General features: G+C 38.5%; 1 protein-coding gene and 1 non-coding gene across 2 annotated transcripts; one reads left to right on the top strand and one right to left on the bottom strand.

Moving 5' to 3' along the window:
• Nucleotides 1-1,971: 1,971 nt before the first annotated feature.
• LOC107567378 (LIM and SH3 domain protein 1-like) lies at nt 1,972-19,185 on the bottom strand. The gene is made up of 7 exons (XM_016253066.1): nt 18,785-19,185; nt 14,641-14,735; nt 11,623-11,707; nt 10,052-10,159; nt 3,922-4,018; nt 3,742-3,830; nt 1,972-3,592 (listed from the first exon to the last, which is right to left on the bottom strand). Exons 1-7 carry the CDS (start codon nt 18,851-18,853, stop codon nt 3,419-3,421), a joined length of 717 nt encoding a protein of 238 aa, XP_016108552.1. The 5' UTR covers nt 18,854-19,185; the 3' UTR covers nt 1,972-3,418.
• Nucleotides 19,186-22,010: 2,825 nt separating this feature from the next.
• Nucleotides 22,011-22,082, top strand: trnac-gca (transfer RNA cysteine (anticodon GCA)). Its single transcript has one exon. It is a non-coding gene; the product is annotated as a tRNA-Cys (tRNA).
• Nucleotides 22,083-22,779: the final 697 nt, after the last annotated feature.

Genomic DNA, 22,779 nt, shown 5'->3' on the forward strand with positions numbered 1-22,779 from the left:
CTACATACAAACCCTTGTCAGGCCAACAAAATCACCATACAAATTGTTGTCCCAACTAGGCGAACAGTTTTCTGAACAAATAATTTTTATATTGTTGAAATGTTAAGGCTTTGTGAGTTCCCAGCATGCATAGCAGCATGAATAAATTATGCAGCTACTGATATAGGATTATTTTGCTGTTTGCTGACTTCATTTAAACTTAAAATGTTATTTTGTCATTATTGTTAGTTATTTGTTGTACTGTGATGTAAAGAGCTAATCTTTTTAACAATTTTTGATTGCCACCTTTCTTAATTGTGTGTCTTAATTCTTCTTAATTGTGTCTAGTTTTGAGGCCTAAAGTATGTTCAACCAACTGAATCCATTTTATGGATTTTATAGTCTTGTAAGATATTTTACGAATGAAGACAGTGAAGATATCCATTAAGATTTCTAAAACAGTTCACCGTTTGTCATTGGTTAATAAACAAAATTGATAATGTGGTGACTTCTTACACATTCTTTTTTTTCCATCCAGGAAACAGAAGAAAATAAGTTACCTCAACGACAGTAGTTGTTGTTTCAGTTTATGTGACAAGAATTTTTCTATTAGTAAAATAAGACAATCAGCATCGCATGAACAAACAAATTCAGGTTGGCTAAACAAAGTATCCTTACTTAGAGCTAAAAAAACTATTGTTGAGAGAACTCAAATAAGTCTTACTGCATCCTTATTTTCTTACGTTTTCTCAACTGTTTATTTTCTTTACATTGCATGATTGCATGAGGGCAAGCATTGAGTTTACACATACAAGGCTTTTTTGACATGAGTGTCATATTCCCCTCCATGTTTTCCACCTTTTAGTTCCTTTTCAAAATCCTTGCTGTTTATTTTTGGGTGATTTGTCATTTATTAATGACCATTACTAACAATGAGACGATCTACTATACTGTCATAGATTTTCCACCAAAGAAGAACAATCTACTTGAGCTTGAGCTAAAATTGTTAAGATGCATTGGAATAAAAAGATGAAAAATAAAAAGATCTTGGATAAATTTAGGATATTTACATATCTTGTTGTATCCCTTAGATGTCTTACCAAAAGAAAAACTCTGCACTGCATAAATGTTTTAGAAAGGTAAAAGTACATGAAATGAAGAAATTGATCCTTTTTTCAGCAAGTATGCATTAAAATCAATCAAAAGTTACAGTAAAGACATTAATAATGATGTAATATTAATTGATGGTATAATATTGAGCAGCACAACTGCTTCAACATGATAGTAATGATAAATGGTTCTAATAATCATTTTAGAATGATTTCTGAAGGATCATGTGACACTGAAGAAGAATTAGGCTTTACCATCAAAGGAATACATTAAATTAAAACTTATTTTAAATTGTAATAATATTTAGCAATATTACAGTTTTCATTTTATTTTTGATTAAATTAATGCAGTCTTGCGAGTACAAAAATCGTACAGACCCCACGAACCACTGAATGCAGCAGCTTTGTAAATATGAAATGGTTATAATGTGCAGAATAAGGTGATTGAGGGGGTGTACAGAACTGGAGAAACACTGGTGACAGTGGACTGATAGATATGGAAGATTTCTGGAGAATATGTTTTACAGAAGAGTAAAAATCTAATGAGTAACCCAGATATTATACCTTTGAAGTACACTCTTAAAAATAAAGGTGCTTCACGATGCCCTAGAAGAACCTTTTTGTCTAAATGGTTCCATAAAGAACCTTTAACATCTGAAGAACCTTTCTGTTTCACAAAAGGTTCTTTGTGGTGAAAGAAGGTTCTTCAGATCATAAAAAGGTAAGAAAGAGATTGATCTTTAAAGAACATTTGACTGAATGGCTCTTTGTGGAACCAAAAATGGTTCTTCTATGGCATCGCTTGAAGAACCTTTTGAAGCACCTTTATTTTTAAGAGTGTAGCAATAGTGAAAATAGTGTCTTGAGAAAGCAAAACACTTACTTTGATCATTCTCTGCATCTATATTTTGGCATTTTAGAGAACAATGATCAGCAGAATCTCAGTCTTTGCACAGTAACATTGTTTCCAGTTAGAGAGAAATACATGCAAAGCTCTAAAACATTCGAATACCATTAACAACTCCGTCCGTTTGACAAACCCGCCTGCCTTGGTATACAAATAGATTTTTTTATTCCACTGATATTGATAAATTGACATTAAAATTCCGTCTTGTACAATACCAGCAAGGCAATGAGAATAAGCAATGATATGAGGAAAAAACAAAAACATTAATAACGTCTTACAGAACAGCTCTGAGATACAGTTTGATACAATGCACATGGAATGTTCCAGAACCGACATGAAATGGAATGATTAAAATCCAAAGCTAAAATGGTCCATAGAATTGTGCTTGGGCTCCTCTCTTCTCTCACTATTCTACAATGCTGTTCTGCTCCTCGCTTGCTAAGTGACTATATAGTTTCAATTTTTTTCCCTTTATGAAGAACAAAATACATCACTATTTTCTCGCATTTTTAAAAGCAAGAGCTGCAGAACAAAATGACACTCATATATTAGAAGTAATTCTGTAAAGGGCTAGAGGAATGTGAAGGAGCTTAAGTGAATATGTAAGTATCAAAAGGCTCCATCCTTTTCATACAGTTTAAGGAATGTCCAGTTGAAAAAGAGGAGCCTTTTCTAGATTCCAGTTCCAACACATGATGCAAATGGGCAGATGTATGTAATGAAAATTGGAATGACCAGAAGTCTCATTATCAAGAATTGTTACTCATAGACCCACAGCCAATGAGATGTGAAACTGTACTGGATACATTACAATTACAAGCTGCAAAGAAGATAAGAAACAATGAATATATATATATATATATATATATATATATAAAATATATAAAAATTTAACAACTGAAGTTCGGACCAGATTCTTTCACAAATTGTCATAGCAACTGATAAGATAAGTGTGTTGAGATGTCTGCGAAGTGCTCTATAGCAGGCCCTGAATATTTTAGAGGCCCGTGTGGTCATGTATTTTGAAGGTTGGTGTATGAGAGTCTTGTTAAGACTTAAGTGCCACTTGTGACAGCACCTTTCCAGGACTGAGGAAACACTTACTAAAAAGACAAACAGTCAGACAGATAGACAGCAAAAGCAATAGACAGAGAGAAAAAGATGGGTGGAAGTAGTAAATCATTCACTATTTATGCGAGTGCGTGTATGCGCTGTTGCCGTGTATGATTACGTACTGAACTATGTTTATTTTGGATCATAACTGGGTCATAGAGGCCGACCCCTGATAGAACAGTTAGTGCAGGAAAAGAAGAGGAAAAAGATGAGATCTTGAAAGGTGAGATGGCACTCGGCTAATCATCTGCGTCTTTCTGCCGCAACCCCCTCTTTTCTTTTCCTTCCTTCCCCCTTTCTCTATTTATGTTCAGATGGCCTCTACATAGTTAGCCGGCAGCATCCCCTGCTGGCCGGTGCGCTCCACTCTTCCGTACATCCACCCCTCATCGATCTGCTGCACATCCATGATCATGTCACCATCCAGGAACGACACCTCGTCCTCATCAGCTGCGGTGTAGTCATACACCGCTCGGTAGTGCTTCTGCAACACACACACACACACACACACACACACACACACACACACACACACACACACACACAAAGACACACACACACACACACACAGACGACTGTAAGGGCTTGAAAAGAAGGAGTGTGTAGGACAGTGTGTATGAGAGAGTTTATTACCCCAGAGCTGGGAGGAGGGGCGGCAGCAGCCTGACGCACGGGCTCAGGCTCAAAGTGATAGTTCTGAGATGCTGCAGAGGGCTGATATGCTACCAGAGAAAAATGTGATTATTTTATGGCCCATGTGAAACTGAGATGTTCATGATCTTCCAGAAGAACAGACAACAAGCGAAAATGTACCTGGAGGTGTGTTTTTTTGAGGTGTTTGTGGGTGCGGGTGCTGAGGTGGGCCTTCCCCTCCCATCCGGCCCTTATCAAAATCCTCATGGTACTTGATCTAAAACACACGGAGACATATACAGTGTGACAAAACAGACTTACATAAACATACGTACAAACTTTCACAACGTTGTTGTGAATTCTGCTAAATATGTGAACAAAGTAACATTATTTAGCTGAATAACACGGTGAAAATTGTGAGAATTATTTGTTATAAGGAGCAGATGTCTTGGAGCTGTTAAGACGGGTTGAAAATGATAAACATACACAACGTATGACAATTTCCAATAAAAATGTGTACAAGATAATGGCTGTAAAATTGTCAGCAAAGCATCTGTTGTAAAGCAAAGGTGAAATATTTGAATTACATTTTTTTGACAGATAAAAATGTATCATTTTATGTTGTATAATAATTTGTAAAGCAGCAAAGCTAGTTAAAATGTTGGCAGGGCAAGAACAAAAAATTAACCACTGTCCCAATCAGGCCATCAGAAGAAAAAAAACAATACAAGCACAAATAAATGTAGCTAATGTTAACATGTTATTTGCTCCCTACTCTGTTCACATGGAAGAAGGTTCTTCTGGGTTAAAAATGAGGTGAGCGCATGCACTGGTTCAAAGGTGAGCGCGTGGGTAAAAAGGGGGCGTTGTTGTAGAGGAACCGTGTTGCTTATGTGAGCGAGGTGATGAAAGGAATAAAGTGTGTTAACTGAGTAAACGTCGTGTTTATTTGATTTAACATGGTAGCAGAGGATGGTTGAAGGATGGCAGCTAGTTATAAAGTTACGCCGAAATTTGATGAAACCAGGCCATACGAGTAAGTTAATATCTGGACGCGGGTTACCGAACTCGACAAAAAGAAACAAGCCCTCGCTGTTGCCTTGGGGCTTGAGGGGAGAGCCCGTGAAACGGCGATGGAAATACCTGCGGAAGATTTAGACAGTGATAATGGTATGGCAACGCTGATGGCTAAGCTTGACGATGTGTTCCTAAAAGAGGAAAAGGATCGCGCATAAGAAGCGTATTCTTATTTTGATGGAATAACGAAGAATAGTTCTGTTTCCTTTGCGGACTACATAATTGATTTCGAACAGCGATACAATCGGATGAAAAAGTGTGACGCTGTGCTGGCTTTTAAGCTATTGGACACGGCCTGCCTCGACGAAAAAAACCAGACAGCTAGCACTGACGGCCTGCACAGAGTTGAAGTTTTCATCCATGAAGTCGGCTCTAAAACGGATTTTCGGAGGAAAAACGACAGGCTCGTCAAACGGAATACAAGTGAACCAGGACGTGGCATTTTTTCACAGAACAAAGACCACAAGGAAGAGGAAAACGGAACGTAACGTGGCAAAGTGGACAACCAAAGCAGCCATTACCAGGGACTAATCCACTGGATAAATACGTTAAGAGATCCAGATGTGCTATTTGCCAGTGTACATTTCATTGGGCTAAAGACTGTCCACAAAAGAAAACCGAACAAGTAAGAATAACTGAAGATGCGAATATTGAGGAATGTAACATCACATTGTTTACAAAGGCCTCCATGTCCGATGCAGAGATATTCATGACTGAATCATTAGGATCAGCGATTATTGACACTGCATGTACCTGTACTGTGTGTGGGGAGAAATGGCTGGAAAACTATATTTATGACCTCACTCAAGATCAAGTGTACCAGTTGATGCAAACAGAAACTCGCAGTTGCAGACCATTTCGGAGATGGGAATTTGGTATATTCCACAAGAAATGTGAAATTACCAGCTAAAATAGGACTGACAAAAAACAGTCCTAAAACTGAAACAGAAGTTGTCAAGGCTGACATTCCACTCCTGCTGAGTAAAACGTCACTGAAGAAAGCAGGGACCATTTTGGACATGGAAAAGGACAGTGCAGTGATGTTCAAACAATCTATTCCTCTTGAATTTACTAGTTCTGGACATCACTGTGTCGATATCAGAGACAAAGACACTAAAAAAGATCAAACTGAAGAGGAAGTTCTAACAGTGACAGAAAATATGTCTCCAGATGAGAAACGCAAAGTCCTTCTGAAGCTCCATAAACAGTTTGGTCACGCGTCGGCAGACAGGCTACAGAGGCTCATTCACAGTTCAGGAAATAAGGACAAAGAATGTTTTACTATTCTACAACAAATAGTATATGACTGTGAAATATGCCAAAAGTACAAGAGGACAAAGCCAAAGCCTGCTGTGGGGTTGCCCATGGCTTCAGAATATAACAAGACCGTGGCAGTGGATCTACATGAGTTAGAACCAGGTGTATGGTATCTTCACATCATCGACCACTTTACACGTTTCAGAGCCGGAAACATTGTGAAAACAAAGAAGTCATCTGAAATGGTCAACTCCTTCATTCACACTTGGATGAATAAGTGTCCATGGTGCCCCCCAGAAGCAGTACAGTGATAATGGAGGGGAATTCAACAACCAAGAAATCAGAGACAAGGCTGAAAACATTAACATCGAGACAAGAACAACAGCTGGATACAGTCCCTGGAGCAACGGACTACTCGAGAGACATAACCAAACACTCACAGAGATCATTCTGAAGGTCAAACATGTGGTAATCCTGTCTCTTCTGCTGGTGTAAAGTTAAAAACAGGACAGACTGTAACATTTATGAAACAGGACTGTGGTGGTCTACAGAGAGCTAAGGTTTTATGCAGAGCAGGCAAAGCCTCTGGAAAATATAAAAACTGGTTCAATCTGCAACATATTGAAAATGATGGCAGTGATGGGCAAAAACAGTCAGTGGATATGTCATGTGTTGATAATCTTCACATTGAATCAACTGATACGAGAGGCTGATGTACTCATAACAAAAGATATTTCATTTGATGCAGCCAAACAGGATGAAATGGTGAATTGGTACAAAAACAATGTTTTTGAGGAAGTTGATGATGCAGGTCAAAAGTGTGTCTCTACCAGATGGATCTGTAGTCTCAAAGAAACTCCGAATGGAATTGTGCCCAAAGCGCGACTCGTAGCCAGAGGTTTTGAAGAGCTTAATATTCACGAGCTGCAGAAAGATTCTCCAACCTGTGGAGACTTTCTTAGGCTGTTATTAGCTGTAATCTGTCAATATAAGTGGCAAGTCCATTCTATGGACATCAAATCTGCTTTCTTGCAGGGCATGCAGTTGTCCAGAGAAATCTATGTCCGGCCCCCTCCTGAAGCAGGAAAAGAAAATATTCTATGGAAACTAAGCAAGTGTGTTTACGGCCTTGCAGATTAATCATTGTGTTGGTACAACAAAGTGAAAGAAATCATTCTGAGTACAGGTGGTAAAATGTCTAAAGTAGATCCAGCAGTATTCTATTGGTTGGATGAACAGTGTAAGGTTACTGGAGTACTCGCATGTCATGTTGATGATTTTCTTTGCGCAGGCTCACAAAACTTCTCAACAGATGTGATACCTACACTAAAGTCTGTATTACATGTTGGACGTGAGGAACATGAACATTTTTGCTATGTGGGAATGGATTTTGTTACTATTAATGGTGTAGTTAATGTACATCAGCATAGTTACATTGAAAACCTACAGCCTATTCGACTGCAAGTAGCACGTGCTGTGCAGAGGGATGCCTCTCTTAATGAGACTGAAAAAGAGCAGCTTAGGTCAAAAATAGGACAAATACTGTGGGTTGCAAAACAAACCAGACCAGACATTATGTTTGATGTATGCAGTTTAGCATCAAATATAAAGTATGCTACAGTCCAGTCTATTCACGAGACAAATAAGGTCATTAGAAAGCTTAAATCTGAAAATGTGACACTCAGGTTTCAACATTTGGGAAACAGTGATGCTCTAAACTTTGTTGTTTTCAGTGATGCTTCCCTTGGAAATCTTCCTGATGGGGGCACACAGGGGGGGACATTAATTGGTCTCATGGGAGAAGGAGGGAAGTTTTCTCCTCTCTGTTGGCAATCTAAGAAAATTAGACGTGTGGTGAGGAGTACTCTGGCAGGGGAAACTCTGGCCCTGTCAGATGGAATAGATAATGCCATTTTTCTGACTACTCTCTTTTCTGAACTTACTACTGGAACTGCTGAGCTGAATACTCCTCCGTTGATCTGTGTGACAGACAACCACTCTTTGTTTGATGCACTTAAGTCAACAAAACAGGTCTCTGAGAAACGTCTTCGACTGGAAATAAGCAGCATAAAGGAGCTCATACAGAGTAAAAGAATCAAGAAGGTACTCTGATCGGACACAAAAACTCAACTCGCTGACTGTCTTACAAAAAAAGGAGCGTCAGCCCTGATGTTATTGAAAGTAATCAGTGAAGGACTATGGTGCTATTGAAAGCACTTAGGTCAAGCACTGGGGACACTTGATTAAATTAATTTTTTTTTAAACGAGAGAGGAAAGAGGTTCATTTGAAAAAAAACAATACTTTCAATAGGATATACAACAATTTTTTTTGGTAACTAATCTTTGTTTTGTATGTTTTTTTATTTATATTTTCTTTGTTTAAAGTATAGGGAGATTGTTAACATGTTATTTCCTCCCTACTCTGTTCACATGGAAGAAGGTTCTTCTGGGTTAAAAATGAGGTTAGCGCATGCACTGGTTCAAAGGTGAGCGCGTGGGTAAAAAGGGGGCGTTGTTGTAGAGGAACAGTGTTGCTTATGTGAGCGAGGTGATGAAAGGAATAAAGTGCGTTAACTGAGTAAACGTCGTGTTTATTTGATTTAACAGTTAATGTGTTTAAAACATGTTAAATAGATATTGTAATATGTATTATTATTTATTTATGATTTAACGCTGTGTCAGCAGCAGTGGTTATATTCATGGCAAGAGGAAACATTTCAATTTCACAATTCAGTCATATATATCATTTCAAAACAATTATATAACAGTTTTGTTTGAAAATTTTATATATAAATAAATAAATGTACAAATACACAAAAACATATATAATAAAAATAATAACAAGAACAAAAGTTATTGTAATATGTATCGATTATGCAAGTTGGTAATCATGCACGTTTGGGGTCTGTAAGACTTTGTTTATGTCAAGCTTATGCTCAACAAGGCTGCATTTATTTGATCAAAAACAATGTAAAAACATCAATTTTGTAAAAATGTATTACAATTTAAAAGGAAAGTTTTGTATTTGAATATATTTCAAAATGTAATTTATTCCTGTGATGCAAAGCAGAATTTTCGGCATCATTACTCCAGTCTTTAGTGTCACATGATCCTTCAGAAATCAGTCTAATTACTGATTTGGGGCTTAAGATGCATTTCTTATAATTTTTAATGTTAAAACCGTTGTGCTGCTTAATATCTTTGTGAAAAACATTACACTTTTTTGGATTCTTTGATATGTTAATATTTATATAATATCATGTACTGTCACTTTTTATCGGTTTTGTTTTCCACCCTTGCTGAATTTTTTTTTAAATCTGACCCCAAACTTTTGAATAGTAGTGTATGATAACTTCACTGACAGTGTACTAAAATCAATCATAGAGCCCAATGAAGACACCACACTGCTGTCCATTTTACAGACACCCACAAACTGAGTGAATTTCTTCCACAGTGGTGGGCTCTTTGGGTTAGCGGTTCAGACTGCATTAACTGCAGGAAACTGAGGTGAGGAAGAAAAAAAACTGAATGCACGAAGCATACAGATGCAGTGCTCTCTCATAATTAAACCACTCAGAAAACAGTCCTTCGTTTTGTAAAGTGGTAGTTTCAGCAAAAAGCTTTTAATTTAATTAAACTGTATTCTGCGCCAGGGTGACAACTAATAGTAATTCCTGCATCATCCACAAGGTGTCTCCTGAGCCAGAAAATGGAGTGGCATCTTGCATCTTTCATACGGACAGGAAATGACATTGCAAAAAGGAAGTTTGGGGAAATAAATGTTACCAGGCAACCAGTGCAGATACTTCAGTGAGGAGGTGTGGTGTGAAAGACGAAGAGGAAGGGTGGGACTAAATAAGTGCTTCATTAAAGTCAGATAATTATTACTTCTTGTTAACAATTCATTAATAAACAATGAAGCACAGAACAGCGAGTAATATGTCAAAAGAGAGAAATACACAGGTGTTGGACCTACGTTGCTGATTTGGTCTTGTGTTTTCTTGATTCTCTGCAACTCTGGTGTGTCGGCCACAACGCTGAAGCCCTTTCCTTTGTTCTTCTCAAATTCCTCCTTGTAGAGCACCTGCAACACAAACACACACAGAATGTAGTAACAAATATCCAATTAATCAGAACTGTTCATTACATGTGTAACAGGTTCCTAGATATACTTCCCTACTTTTATATCGGCATATATATATATGAAGCTTAGTTAATGGATTATCATAACACTTGCCATTTTCCACATTCCACAGGGTAAAAAGGCCCTCAAACTCTTATAAAAGTCTTCATTTTTCTTTTTTAATGAATGGTCAGTGAAAGTAGGTGCATAACATCAACTCAATATTATGAGACATTTCATTTTCTATTAAATTTATTCAATTTGTTTGGGTCTAAATACTAAATACAAAACCCTGATTTGTGTGATTTTGCAATTAGCTAGCAATAAATGAATGGTAAATGATATACATAAATAAACTAAAACAATCATACTATAAAATGAGTATAATGTTACAAGAAACAGTTGCAAACTAGTCTCAGTGAAGCTGTTATACAGTAGGGGCTAGCTTGTGAACAAATGTTGGTTGACAGCTACTGATGAACTTGTATTTTCCATAAATTAAATATTTGCTTGTTCCTTTTTTTCTGACAGTAACACAGATAAGCAGGCTTTAATGGTTTATCTTTACTAATGCAGTCAACACAAAAATATTTGTAACAACTGAGAAAATGGAATTAAATGTCATGATGTTTTGATTTTAATTGTTGCTTAGATAACAGTTTATCAGATATACTGTATCTAATAGTTCTCGCAATGGGCTGTGCAATTAATTAGTGCTTTCAGATGGAGCGGCATTTACTACACAGAGCCGTAGTTCACTGACAAGCTACGCAATATCGCGTTCATAATCAAATGTGATTCATCTGCGATTATGAACGCGATAATGCCTAATTGTCAGTGATCTACGGCTCTGTGTAGTAAATGCCGCTCCATCTGAAAGCAGGTGATGGAGATTTACTACTAATCACAGAACCGGCTTTACTGACGAGATGTGCATGACAATCGCATTCGATTAATTGCACAGCCCTAGTTCTCGCTAAAAAACATGGGATTTGTGCCTCTAATGGAATGACATAACACACCAAAATGTTATGAGTGCCACATAGTTGTTACTCACACAAGAGCAGTGTTTTAGGGGGCTTTCACACTGGCATTTTAGTTCGAAACTGGGCACGGTTCACATGAAAAAAATGGTAATGTGAAAGCTGTTACCAGGATACCAAACATGAGACTACCTGAATGAGTTTGGTTGCAGTGAAGCTGTGGCGTGGTTTGCGTGACTGTGAAAGCAACTCGGACTCGGGTGTGTGCTTGATCAGGAAGTAAAGTGACACCCAAATGCGTTTTGGCCAATGACAACGTCATTAGTTTAACAAAACACTTGTAAGGGATGACAGTGGTGATGATTTACCTTGGATACAGTGACTACAATCAGAGTGGTATGCAAGTATAGAGCGTATGCGAATGCTGGCGTCGTGTCATACCTGGCTCTGCATCTTGCTTTGCTGTTTCAGGCGCAGGTTCTCCGGAGTGTCGGCAACACTGGTGAATGACGTCTTCGGATAGTGTCTGAAATACACACACAGAGCCATTTAGTTAACATCAGCATTCGAAACCCAGTTTTGAATCCAGATTTGCAACTAACATCTCAGTATTTCTCCTAGTGGAATTACCAAAAACTGTATTTTTAATTATTATAATTTTTGCCAGTCACCAAATGTTAGGTAAAACCTTTAATGCATGAACTATTTGGGTTAATTTTATTTTATAATAATGGGCTTTTCATGTCAATGACTTATCAAGGCTATCGGGATGCTTTTTATCCGTGTTACTTGCTGCTAAAGACAAAGATCATGAATTAGTAACTGTGAAGGTGAATGTCCACATTTGCTTATCTCTGATCTGTGTGGGGGATAATGAAGACGCAGAAGTGTCATTTGAGCCTCGTGTAAACAAGGCAGCATATTTGTCCTATTTTCACAGACCAACGCAATACAAAATTAGCATGACGGTGACAAACCCAACCACAATCATCCAATGCAACACACAATTAGAGTGCCAGAAATAACAGAACTGTACAACAGAGAATACAAATTACAATTACATTAACTGATATATTTGGTAATAAAGTCGTAATCATTTCGTAATACAGTTGTAATCTTTTAACTACAGTTAGTTAATCGTGTAAGCATATAACATATAGTGTGCCACAAAAGGATTTAACAGAGCCGATTCAGAATTCAGATGAATCATATTAACACGACAACTGAGCCAATCAAAACGCAGTCCGTTCCTGGTTACCACAGGAGGACACCCTGTCTGCTTAGTAAACCTCCGTATAGTACACAGACGCTGTGTTGCTGCAGGCAACCTCCACATAATACAACACATGCTCTGTAAACCAAATATAGACTCAACCCTCTACATTGCGAGTAAATCACTCGCATATGTGACTAAATCTTCACTCTGGGCGACTAGATGATGTCTAATATTAGCCAATGGCTAATAAATTCTCAGATTTTACTCGCCAGTGTGTGAGTTGCAGTGTTGCCAACTGCTTTCAATTGAAAGTAGCTAAAACTGGTAGCTAAATGTCACTAGATGACATCATAATGGCAAATTCACTGATCTATATAAAAATGAATGTAGATCAGTGGGCAAGATGAGAACTTAGTTAAGGTTTTGGGCAAGTAAAACTACAAATACAAACTCCTGACCCGACTGCACCATCAGTGAAAATATGTATTGTTGAGTGCTGAGATCTGCTGATTATCATTTGCAGCTAATAATATTTTTGCCTAAGGTTGGCAGTCCAATACACGACTTTTATTAGAGACAAGAGATGTGGTTAATTCACACTCAAAGCACATAGATACAGAGAGGAAAGCAAACATAAACAGATAAATGACACTTAGGAATCCCATCTGATTTCTGTGTTAATATCAGTTAACAGACAATCCCAACGAAATCCAATCAGATGTTTTTTACTTCCGGTGGACGTGTCATCAGACCATCACTCCGAGAAGCAAACAGGCCTTTATCTGTTGGATGCAAGAGGAAATTACTTTGCCATGCTCACTTACTCAGATTATCTTCATAATAAGGACTGAGTAAACAGTGGAAGAAGCAGATCTAGACAGAGGGACAGACATAAATCATTTGCTAAATAAAGACTACAATCCCCTGGTGTATTACAGAAGTGTGTGAGAGTGAGAAATAAGGACCTTGAGATACACCGGCACTCACAAAATGGATACATTTGCATATTTTGTATGCCAGCTGGTCATCGTTACTTTATAAACGTACTCTAGCCATGTCAAAGCAGCATGCTAGGCCTGGCGGTCTGCAATAAAACACTGCAACTTGAAGTATGAATGGTAACCTTTTAACAACAGGAATGCTATAGCTGAGGTATCGGACTCACAAGACTATTAGTGATCAGAAGTGGATTCCAGAGAATTTAACTAATTTGTGTACGCGTGTATGGGTCATTGTTTTGAAAATAGGAATTTCCCTTCAATACCCTTCGACCGAATGCATGCACAAGCCAGCTACTGTGTTCGCAGACGTGACCTTTCCATGATCAACTAACACTAACGGAGACAAAGGGCAATCAGAAACAATTAAAGTATAACATTATATCAAAATAGGCTCGGTTTGCTTTCTTAATGCATGTTTCTTGTCTTATTGCGAAAGATTCATCAGTGCACGTCATTCAAAAGACAACAGTGTCTATCTTTGTATCTTCAAAATGTACTAACTTCCTCTTCTTTTGAGAGACAATTTTTTTCCGCTAACATCATTTAAGCCAAGCCAGTTACTGGAAACAGTTAGCCACTTGTCAAATAGACCTTGTTTTAGAAACCTTGCATTTTATCTGGCTACATTTTAATAATCCAGCTAATGCTCAATATCAACCCCTGTGTATATATTGATTTTTTTTCTTGTTAAATATCTTAACTAACTAAAATAGGGTTGCAAATGGCAATTGACGGTTGCTGCGTCCAAATATGCCTACTTTCATAGTAGATGAAAAATGAGAAAAGCATAATATGTCCGAATTATTCCTAATATTATATTCTTAATAGACGAAAATCACCTGGATGATTTAGGCTTATTGCTTTGAGGACTTGCAACTGACTCTGGTAGGTCATGTGACACTAACAACATGGCGGAAATAGCACGTCCATATTTTATTCATACTAAATAAAATTTACTTTAATGGTTGTGAAGTAAGTTTTAAAACCAAATACAGTACCTACTAGATGGTATACAATTCCGGATGCAGCTTGTGACTTTAAAGCCACAGTGAAACGGAAACTGTGACTGAATTTATTTTTGTATTATGACATATTTCCAAGTAAAACACACCAGTGACATAGAAACATAATAAAATAACATACATTTATTTCATGGTAACTTGAGGAATATGTAGCAAAAAAGCTAACACATAATAAAAGTAGACATATAACACACAAAATTCACAGAGCAGAGATACTTACGCATTACAGTATGGTCTCTTCTCAAAGCCTTTGTAGTTCTTCATGTTTAGAGTCATCTTACAGACTTCACAGCTAAAGCATCCTTTATGCCAGTACTGAAAGAGAGAGACACAGAGTGATTAAAGCTTTAAATTGTGTTTGTATTGGGAGGTGTATGCAAATGAAATAGGGAAATTGTCTGCAACCGAGTTGGGAAAGATAAAAAGAGCAAATGACATGAAGCCCGTCAGATCCCTCAGCGTTGCTAATTCAGTCACTATGGCTGTTACACAGTCAGTTCACTCTCAGGATTAAATACAAAAAACAATGGAGTGCTTGTTCTTTGAAAGCACTTGAAAAGAAAAAGAGGAACCGGCACCTCGTGTGTCAAAAAAGAAACCCAACTTGAGGTTATGTTTATTTAAAGTAGACATGTTTTTTTCTGTGTGAATGCATCAGTTTTAACGGCACAGACATTTTATATACACCCATCTGGATCACACTGGTTGTCAAGTGGTTACTAACTGAGTTACATCACCATTTTCCCAGCTTCTTGCAACATAAGGGAAAAACAAAGAATGATCCACAACTAAACAACAAATGCTGGGAAACAACCTGACTGAGATACTGGCCTTCAACAGCTATACAATAAAGTACGCAGCTGTAATTTATACTAGACTTTGATTACCAGCTTCCTTAGTTAATGTTGACCATAGCAGTGTTTCAGTGATAAGAGACCACACACAGAGAGACTGAAAATGGACTGGGGGGGACTGACCTGACCCACTGCCCTAAATTCCATCTATGCAGCTAGTCATGCATGCTGCAATGCCTATAATTTAGATCGGGGATCCTCAAATCTGGCCCACGAGATCCACTTTCCTGCAGAGTTTAGCTCTAACCCCAATCAAACACACCTGAGCATGCTATCATGCTAATGCTAGTATGCAAACCAGTGTCTTCAGGATCATAAGAAAATCACAGGTAGGGGAGTTTGATCAGGGTTGGAGCTAAACTCTGCAGCGCATTGGCCCTCCAGGGCAAGATTTGAGGAACCCTGATCTAGATGGTATTTTTGTCTTTCTAGGCCTATATCCAACACTTTCTTACCAGTCAGCTGGAATGTAGTAGTTTGAACACAAGTGCATGAGTAACAAAATTATGCATCTATACTGCACTCCCAGGGAGAGGAAGCTGCTAGCACAGACTTGAGCAGAGATTCCGTTCATACCCAAAAATAACTAACCCCCCACCTCCACTCATGTACTTCAAAATGCTTTTTTAGGTATCTAGTCTGTTGCTAACAGTTTAGAAGGGAAGAAGCAGGGAAAATATAAGAAAACAGACCAGAAGAAGCACGAGGGAAGATCTGTAGAGAGGTATAAGAGATTCCTAATGTATTACAATGGAATAATTAATGGCATATTCTATCTATAGACTACACACTAAAATTAGCTTACAATAGTATAGCGCACAGTGTTTTACTGATAGATAAATGTATATGATATCAAACATTTTCTGCAATGATCTTTATTTTATGCTGTTCGGCTTGGCAGCATCTTTGCATTATACTAAAAACATCTACTTCAAACCCTCTAATACAATTTACTCATAAATGCACTACTGTGTAGATTTGATATTCAGTTACACTACCATTCAAAAGGTCAGCACAATTTTTTCATGTTTTCAAGTATCTTATGCTCACAGAGGCTGCATTTATTTATTTAAAGACACAGTAAATTCAAAGTAATACTGTGAAATATTATTACTATTTAATATAATTGTTTTCTAGTTTAATATATTTAAAAATGTAATTTATTCTTATACTATATAAACTTGTTGAAGCTGAATGTTCAGCATCATTACTCACACTATCCTTCAGAAACCATATTAATATACTCATTCAGTGCTCAAGAAACATGTATTATCATTATCAAAGTTAAAACAATTAGGTTGCTTAATATTTTTGTGCAAAAAAAGTGTGATACATTTTTTTAGGATTCACTGATGAATAGAAAGTACAAAAGAAGTTTTTAATGGAAATATTTTGTAGCATTTTAAATATTATTACTACCATTTTTGATCAATTTAATGCCTAGCTGAATAAAAGAAGTAATCATTTCTAACAAACTAAAAGAAAAAAATCTAACTGATATTCTAAGAAGTTTTTCTTTTTGAAGCTTGATATTCATTATCTACGGCTATTGTCTGGAAAAGGGCTGTCTAGTCATTTGGCTAAACTTCTCTTTCTGTGTGCCACACCAAAAATCCTATGCTTATCGAACACCACAAGGACGAGTTAATATTCATTTTTGGGGGCACTCTCTCTTAAAATGACACATCAGTACCCAGACCATCTCTCTTTGGGTGCCAGATGTTCTCCAGAGTGACAGCTGATGAGCTCAAGCACTGAAGCAGAATGACAAGCGATGGTTGGCCTCCTTTCAAGCTGAGCGAAGCATCGGCATGCCTCAACAAAACGACAGTATGAAGCAACTTACGGGCGCGAGGCCTCTCCTCCAGGCAATGAACGGGAACTAACTTGTGTACGTGTGTGCGGTCAGTGCTGTTTGTGACAACATCTGTGGGAGGTGTGCCATCAAACGCCCCCACGTTTAATCTTAGATACACCGCACGTCTTTATTCACGCATTACAGGTCTGTATAGTCATTCCTCAAGCTGCTTCGTTCAAGGCCAATCGATTAATGTGCTCTTAACGCCCATTACACGCGTTAACACTCCGCCCCAGTTTCTCTCCCTCGCAAACACTTGCGCTGCATGAAAATAAAAGAAGGCGACCCCACCCTCTGGAGCATCTAAAGCAATTCAAAACTCAAGATTTCACCACTCAAATCGAGAGCGATAAGGATATGGGTTAAGAGGGGGTGGGGTCTGGATAGAAAACGTTTCACAAGCGTGTCGAGAAGCAACACTTCCTCTGGCCAGTTGGTAAACATGCTAGATGTGCACATCATGTAAACGTTAGGGTGAAATTTCAACAATGCATGTAACATTGTACCGAAAAGCGCATGTTTTTTTTTTTTTTTACAGGCCTCTCAACGTTATACACCCTAGAAGTTGCACATCTGCAAACCAGGCTGGATGACAAAAAGCGAGATCGTGAAAAACCCAGCCGCGCGTATAAACCCGTTTTGGGGCTGCTGTTATAAGAGTATAGTCCTGTCGACAGGACTCGGGCCGTTTGGGGTTTTTGGGTCCCAGACTGACACGTCATAAACAAACCTCCTCGCGACCGAGGCCAAGAGCAAGCGTTGGTTTGAAATACACGCGTTAACACTCCGCCCCAGTTTCTCTCCCTCGCAAACACTTGCGCTGCATGAAAATAAAAGAAGGCGACCCCACCCTCTGGAGCATCTAAAGCAATTCAAAACTCAAGATTTCACCACTCAAATCGAGAGCGATAAGGATATGGGTTAAGAGGGGGTGGGGTCTGGATAGAAAACGTTTCACAAGCGTGTCGAGAAGCAACACTTCCTCTGGCCAGTTGGTAAACATGCTAGATGTGCACATCATGTAAACGTTAGGGTGAAATTTCAACAATGCATGTAACATTGTACCGAAAAGCGCATTTTTTTTTTTTTTACAGGCCTCTCAACGTTATACACCCTAGAAGTTGCACATCTGCAAACCAGGCTGGATGACAAAAAGCGAGATCGTGAAAAACCCAGCCGCGCGTATAAACCCGTTTTGGGGCTGCTGTTATAAGAGTATACTGTCGACAGGACTCGGGCCGTTTGGGGTTTTTGGGTCCCAGACTGACACGTCATAAACAAACCTCCTCGCGACCGAGGCCAAGAGCAAGCGTTGGTTTGAAAAATAACGACTCCCGCCGCCATTTCTGTCGATACCACACGATATTCGCACTGAGAAAAACGAGTAAGCCACGGACAACTTGTAGCGTGCTGTGAAGTTGTCACAATCGAGGCTTTTTGGTTGCTAGCCCGTTCGCTTAACGTTACGCGTTTCCGCTCTGCCCACATTCTCAAGAGTCATCGGAAACGGTTTCTTTTAAGCCACATTTAAAAAAAAATAATCTGTATTATACACAAACAAATCTATACATGTATATAATATACCCCATCCTCACAGCCAGAGGTGTAACGTTAAGCTTTGCTAGCGAATGCTAAGTTTCGCTTAGCCTTACCTTGTCAAGGCAATTCACTTTTTCCGTGGGATACACCACTCGGTTACATCTGCTACACAGTGGATTCATTTCGGAGGAATTGTACGGAGACGGGGAGCCGGTCCGCAGAGCACTGCTTGGGTTGATACCGATCGCTGTCCGTTGATGAAGTCCGGTTCGCACCGCTGGCTGACTGTCAGCGAACCAATCAGACGCGGAAGGCGCGCGCACTGCCGCTGTGTCCTGCTGCGCGCGCCCGCGCAAGGGCACTCCGCGGAAGACTTTCTCTCTCGCGAGTATTTCTAGAATTCTTCAGCATTCGAAAAGAATGCTAATGAGTTAAATGACGAAAGCTGATCTTATCTTGCGTTTCTCTTCGGTTTGAGCTGTGTTAAACCCACCATCATCAAGCGCATGTTAGTGACAGACATATTGGGAGTGTACCTGCCCTCGCACTGCCTATTCAGCCAAACTATCACCTTCTAGAATAAACTGTGATAACAAAGTGTTTTTACATAATGTGCGTTCAGCATATTCAAACTTTGAGCAATACTGACACAGCTAAACACTGGTTCATGTAAACCAGTTTTCACACAAGTCTAAATCCAAATTCTATCCAAAGCAGAGTGTGATTCGGTTTCGAATCGGATGCGCCAAAAATACCTTAGCGTTAGAGTTGTCGTTTCTGTCGCCCTTTGTTCGAGCGATATCTGGTGGCTATATGTGCAACTACATGCATTTCGGTGTAGGAAAAGCCTACCTACATCTCTTTTGTGTTTTTGTCATACTCACGGTTCAGTAAATGTGGGTATTGCTCACTTCATATGTTTTCATTGGCATCTTCCTGTTGTAGGGGAGAGTGGGGCTAGTTGTCACACAGGGATCGTCACAATGGCTACATCTCAGTAGCTATAAGCCGGTTTAGAGGCTATTAGACAAACGTGTCTTGTCTCCGAACTAAAATTTCAATTGCACTGTATTTTTGTTATAGTTGTTGGCTAAACATGTAAATGCACGAGCACCATACTGATATACAGCCAGGTCCATATATATTTGGACAAGGGTACACATTTTTATTATTTTAGCTGCTGACCAAAATATATTCAAGTTACAGTTACATGAATATGGGCTTAAAGTGCACACTCTGAGCTTTAATTTGAGGGTATTCTCATCACAATTGGAGGAAAGGTTAAGGAATTACAGCTCTTTCATATGTACCTCCCCCTTTTTCAAGGGACCATAAGTAATTGGACAGTTGACTCAAAAGCCATTTCATGGACAGATGTGGGCTATTCCTTCGTTTTTTCTTCATCAATTAAGCAGGTAAAAGGTCTTGAGTGTGCCGTTTGCATTTGGAAGCTGTTGCTGTGAACCCACATCATCCGGTCAAAGGATCTTTCCATACAAGTGAAACAGACAGTTGTTCGGCTTCAAAAACAAAACTTATCCATCAGAGAGATAGCAGGAACATTTGGAATGGCCAAATCAACAGTCTGAGAAAAAAAGAACGCACTGGTGAGCTCAGCACAGCCTGGACGTCCACAGAGGACAACAGTGGTTGATGATCGGAGGATCCTCTCCATGGTAAAGAAAACCCTTTCACAACATCCAGCCAAGAGAAGAACTCTCTCCAGGAGGTAGGCATGTCACTGTCAAAGTTTACAATCAAGAGAAGACTTCACAAGAGCAAATACAGAGGGTTCACCACAAGGTGCAAACAAGACCAGATTAGACTTTGCCAAAAAACATCTAAAAAAGCCAGATCACTTCTGTAAATGCATTCTTTGGATGGCTGAAATTAAGATCAACCTGTACCAGAATGACGAGAACATAAAAAGTATGGAGAAGGCTAGGAACAGCTCATGATCCAAAGCATACATCATCTGTGAAACATGGTGGAGCAGTGTGATGGCATGAGCATGCATGGCTTCCAGTGGCACTGGGTCACTGGTGTTTAGTGATGACGTAACAGAAGTCAGAAGCAGCCGGATGAATTCTGAAGTGTATAGGGATATATCTGCCCAGATTCAGCCAAATGCAGCAAAGTTGGAGTTTTTGAAGGTAAAAAAGTTGAATATTCTGCAATGGGCAAGTCAGTCTCCTAAACTCAAACCGATTGAGCATGCATTTCACTTTCTGAAGACAAAACTAAAGGCAGAAAGACCCTCAAACAAACAACAACTGAAGTCAGCTGCAGTAAAGTCCTGGCAAAGCATCACAAAGGAGCAAACCCAGTCTCTGGTGATGTCCATGAGTTCCAGACTTAAGGCAGTCTTTGCCTGCAAAGGATTCTCAACAAAATATGAACAATGAACATTTGATATTTCATAAATAAAATGTTCATAAAAATGGACAAAAATTATTTGTCCAATTACATTTGAGCTCCTTTATATATGCTGTGTATAAAAATGGTTGTAATTCCTAATGTTATATTTTTGTTCAACCCCTTGAATTAAAGCTTAAAGTCTGCACTTCAGTCAAATCTTGAATGTTTTATTTCAAATCCATTGTAGTGGTGTATAAAGGCAAAAGCACAAAAACTCAGTCAGTGTCCCAGTACTTCCGGACCTGACTGTACATGTCAATTGTGTAACGAAGGTAGATATTAACTGTGTACAGATATTTATTTCAGGACAACGGTATTTTTCATAAATTTTATATAATATAATATTGGCATGTGATTTAATCATTCTAAATTTATACAGGTTATTAATTGCACAGTAAAAAAAAAACAGGCCTTACATAAACTTATGTTTGTTTGTTTTTTTGAATGTAGCATTTGTTTAACAGATTTTGTTGTTAGGTTACAATTTACATTTACATTTCTTGGGCAATATTGGTGGCAATTATTATTTTTTTTAATAGTTTTTGTAAATTTCTTTATTAATAATTAATTTATTTTTAGTAAAGATTTAGTGACCAATGCGGATCTTACCTGGGGTATAATGTGTGACAACTAGCCCCAGCCCCCCTACCTGAAAAAAAATGACAGTCATAAATGGACTATAGCATATGGCAAAACTACGGCATTATATAATTGTTTAACAGATTTTCATACTTTGTGGACTCAACCACATTTAAAGAAACAAAACAAAATCCTGATTATTAGTCATTTCTGGGTATTGCCACAGGAGGCTCAGAACAAACACAAAACACACACTCACACCTGTATACACACCCATTATAAACACATCAGGCCTGAGTGACTAACCTGTGAAAGCATCACCTGTGCTGAGTTACTGCAGGTGGGGGTATAGCTCAGTGGTAGAGCATTTGACTGCAGATCAAGAGGTCCCCGGTTCAAATCCGAGTGCCCCCTGTTTTTCCCAAAACACTTGCAATTGAACAGAAACTTCTGGTAGGGTTTTCAAATAGACTTTGGGGATAACATAGGCCAGACTGATGAAACCTGCCATGAATATCAACAAGCAATAACACACAGACAGGACCTGGTTACCACACACAGATCTGGATCCACTCATGTCTACATGGAGTGTTTTATCTCTCTTTTTTTAAAGATTTTTCTTAAAAAGTTGTTAAACCAACTGTTTGTTGTTGTTTAGGCCAACAAGCACAATAGTAAGATGACAATGAAAGTATGTGAATATTGCTCAGAGTCGAACCCAGGACAAACTGCTTTGCAAAAAGAAAACAGGCACAGGCAAACTCACTGAGCTACATACAGTTATCTGTAATAACGCACAATTTAATCTGATGAAAGTGTCATGAAATCAAAATGTCTACTGTATTTATTTGGAGAGGATTGCATGTAGGCTAGTTGTGTGCTTAGCCACTAGATGTCTCCCCAAACAAAGCTGAAACAGATCAGAGAACGCCGTTGATCAAGAATCTGGTGGAAGGTCTGAAATCTGAATATTATAAAACGAATAATAGACACTTTGTAACATGTTCACTTAATCTCACTTTATATCACTTTTTTAGCAAGAGCTATTGGTGTGGCCATACCAGAGTAATCGGAATATTGCAGTCATTTGGCTATTTTCGTTGCTGAGGAC

This window comes from Sinocyclocheilus grahami, unplaced genomic scaffold (assembly GCF_001515645.1).
Source record: "Sinocyclocheilus grahami isolate Dianchi unplaced genomic scaffold, SAMN03320097.WGS_v1.1 scaffold27.1, whole genome shotgun sequence".
Lineage (NCBI taxonomy): Eukaryota > Metazoa > Chordata > Actinopteri > Cypriniformes > Cyprinidae > Sinocyclocheilus > Sinocyclocheilus grahami.

Coding starts and splice junctions, on each gene's coding strand:
- LOC107567378 (XM_016253066.1), bottom strand. CDS start 18,853: ATGAATCCACTGTGTAGCAGATGTAACCGAGTGGTGTATCCCACGGAA. Junction 3,831..3,921: donor TCAAAAAAACACACCTCCAG/GTACATTTTCGC, acceptor TTTCTCTGGTAG/CATATCAGCCCTCTGCAGCA. Junction 3,593..3,741: donor CCCCTCCTCCCAGCTCTGGG/GTAATAAACTCT, acceptor TGTGTGTTGCAG/AAGCACTACCGAGCGGTGTA.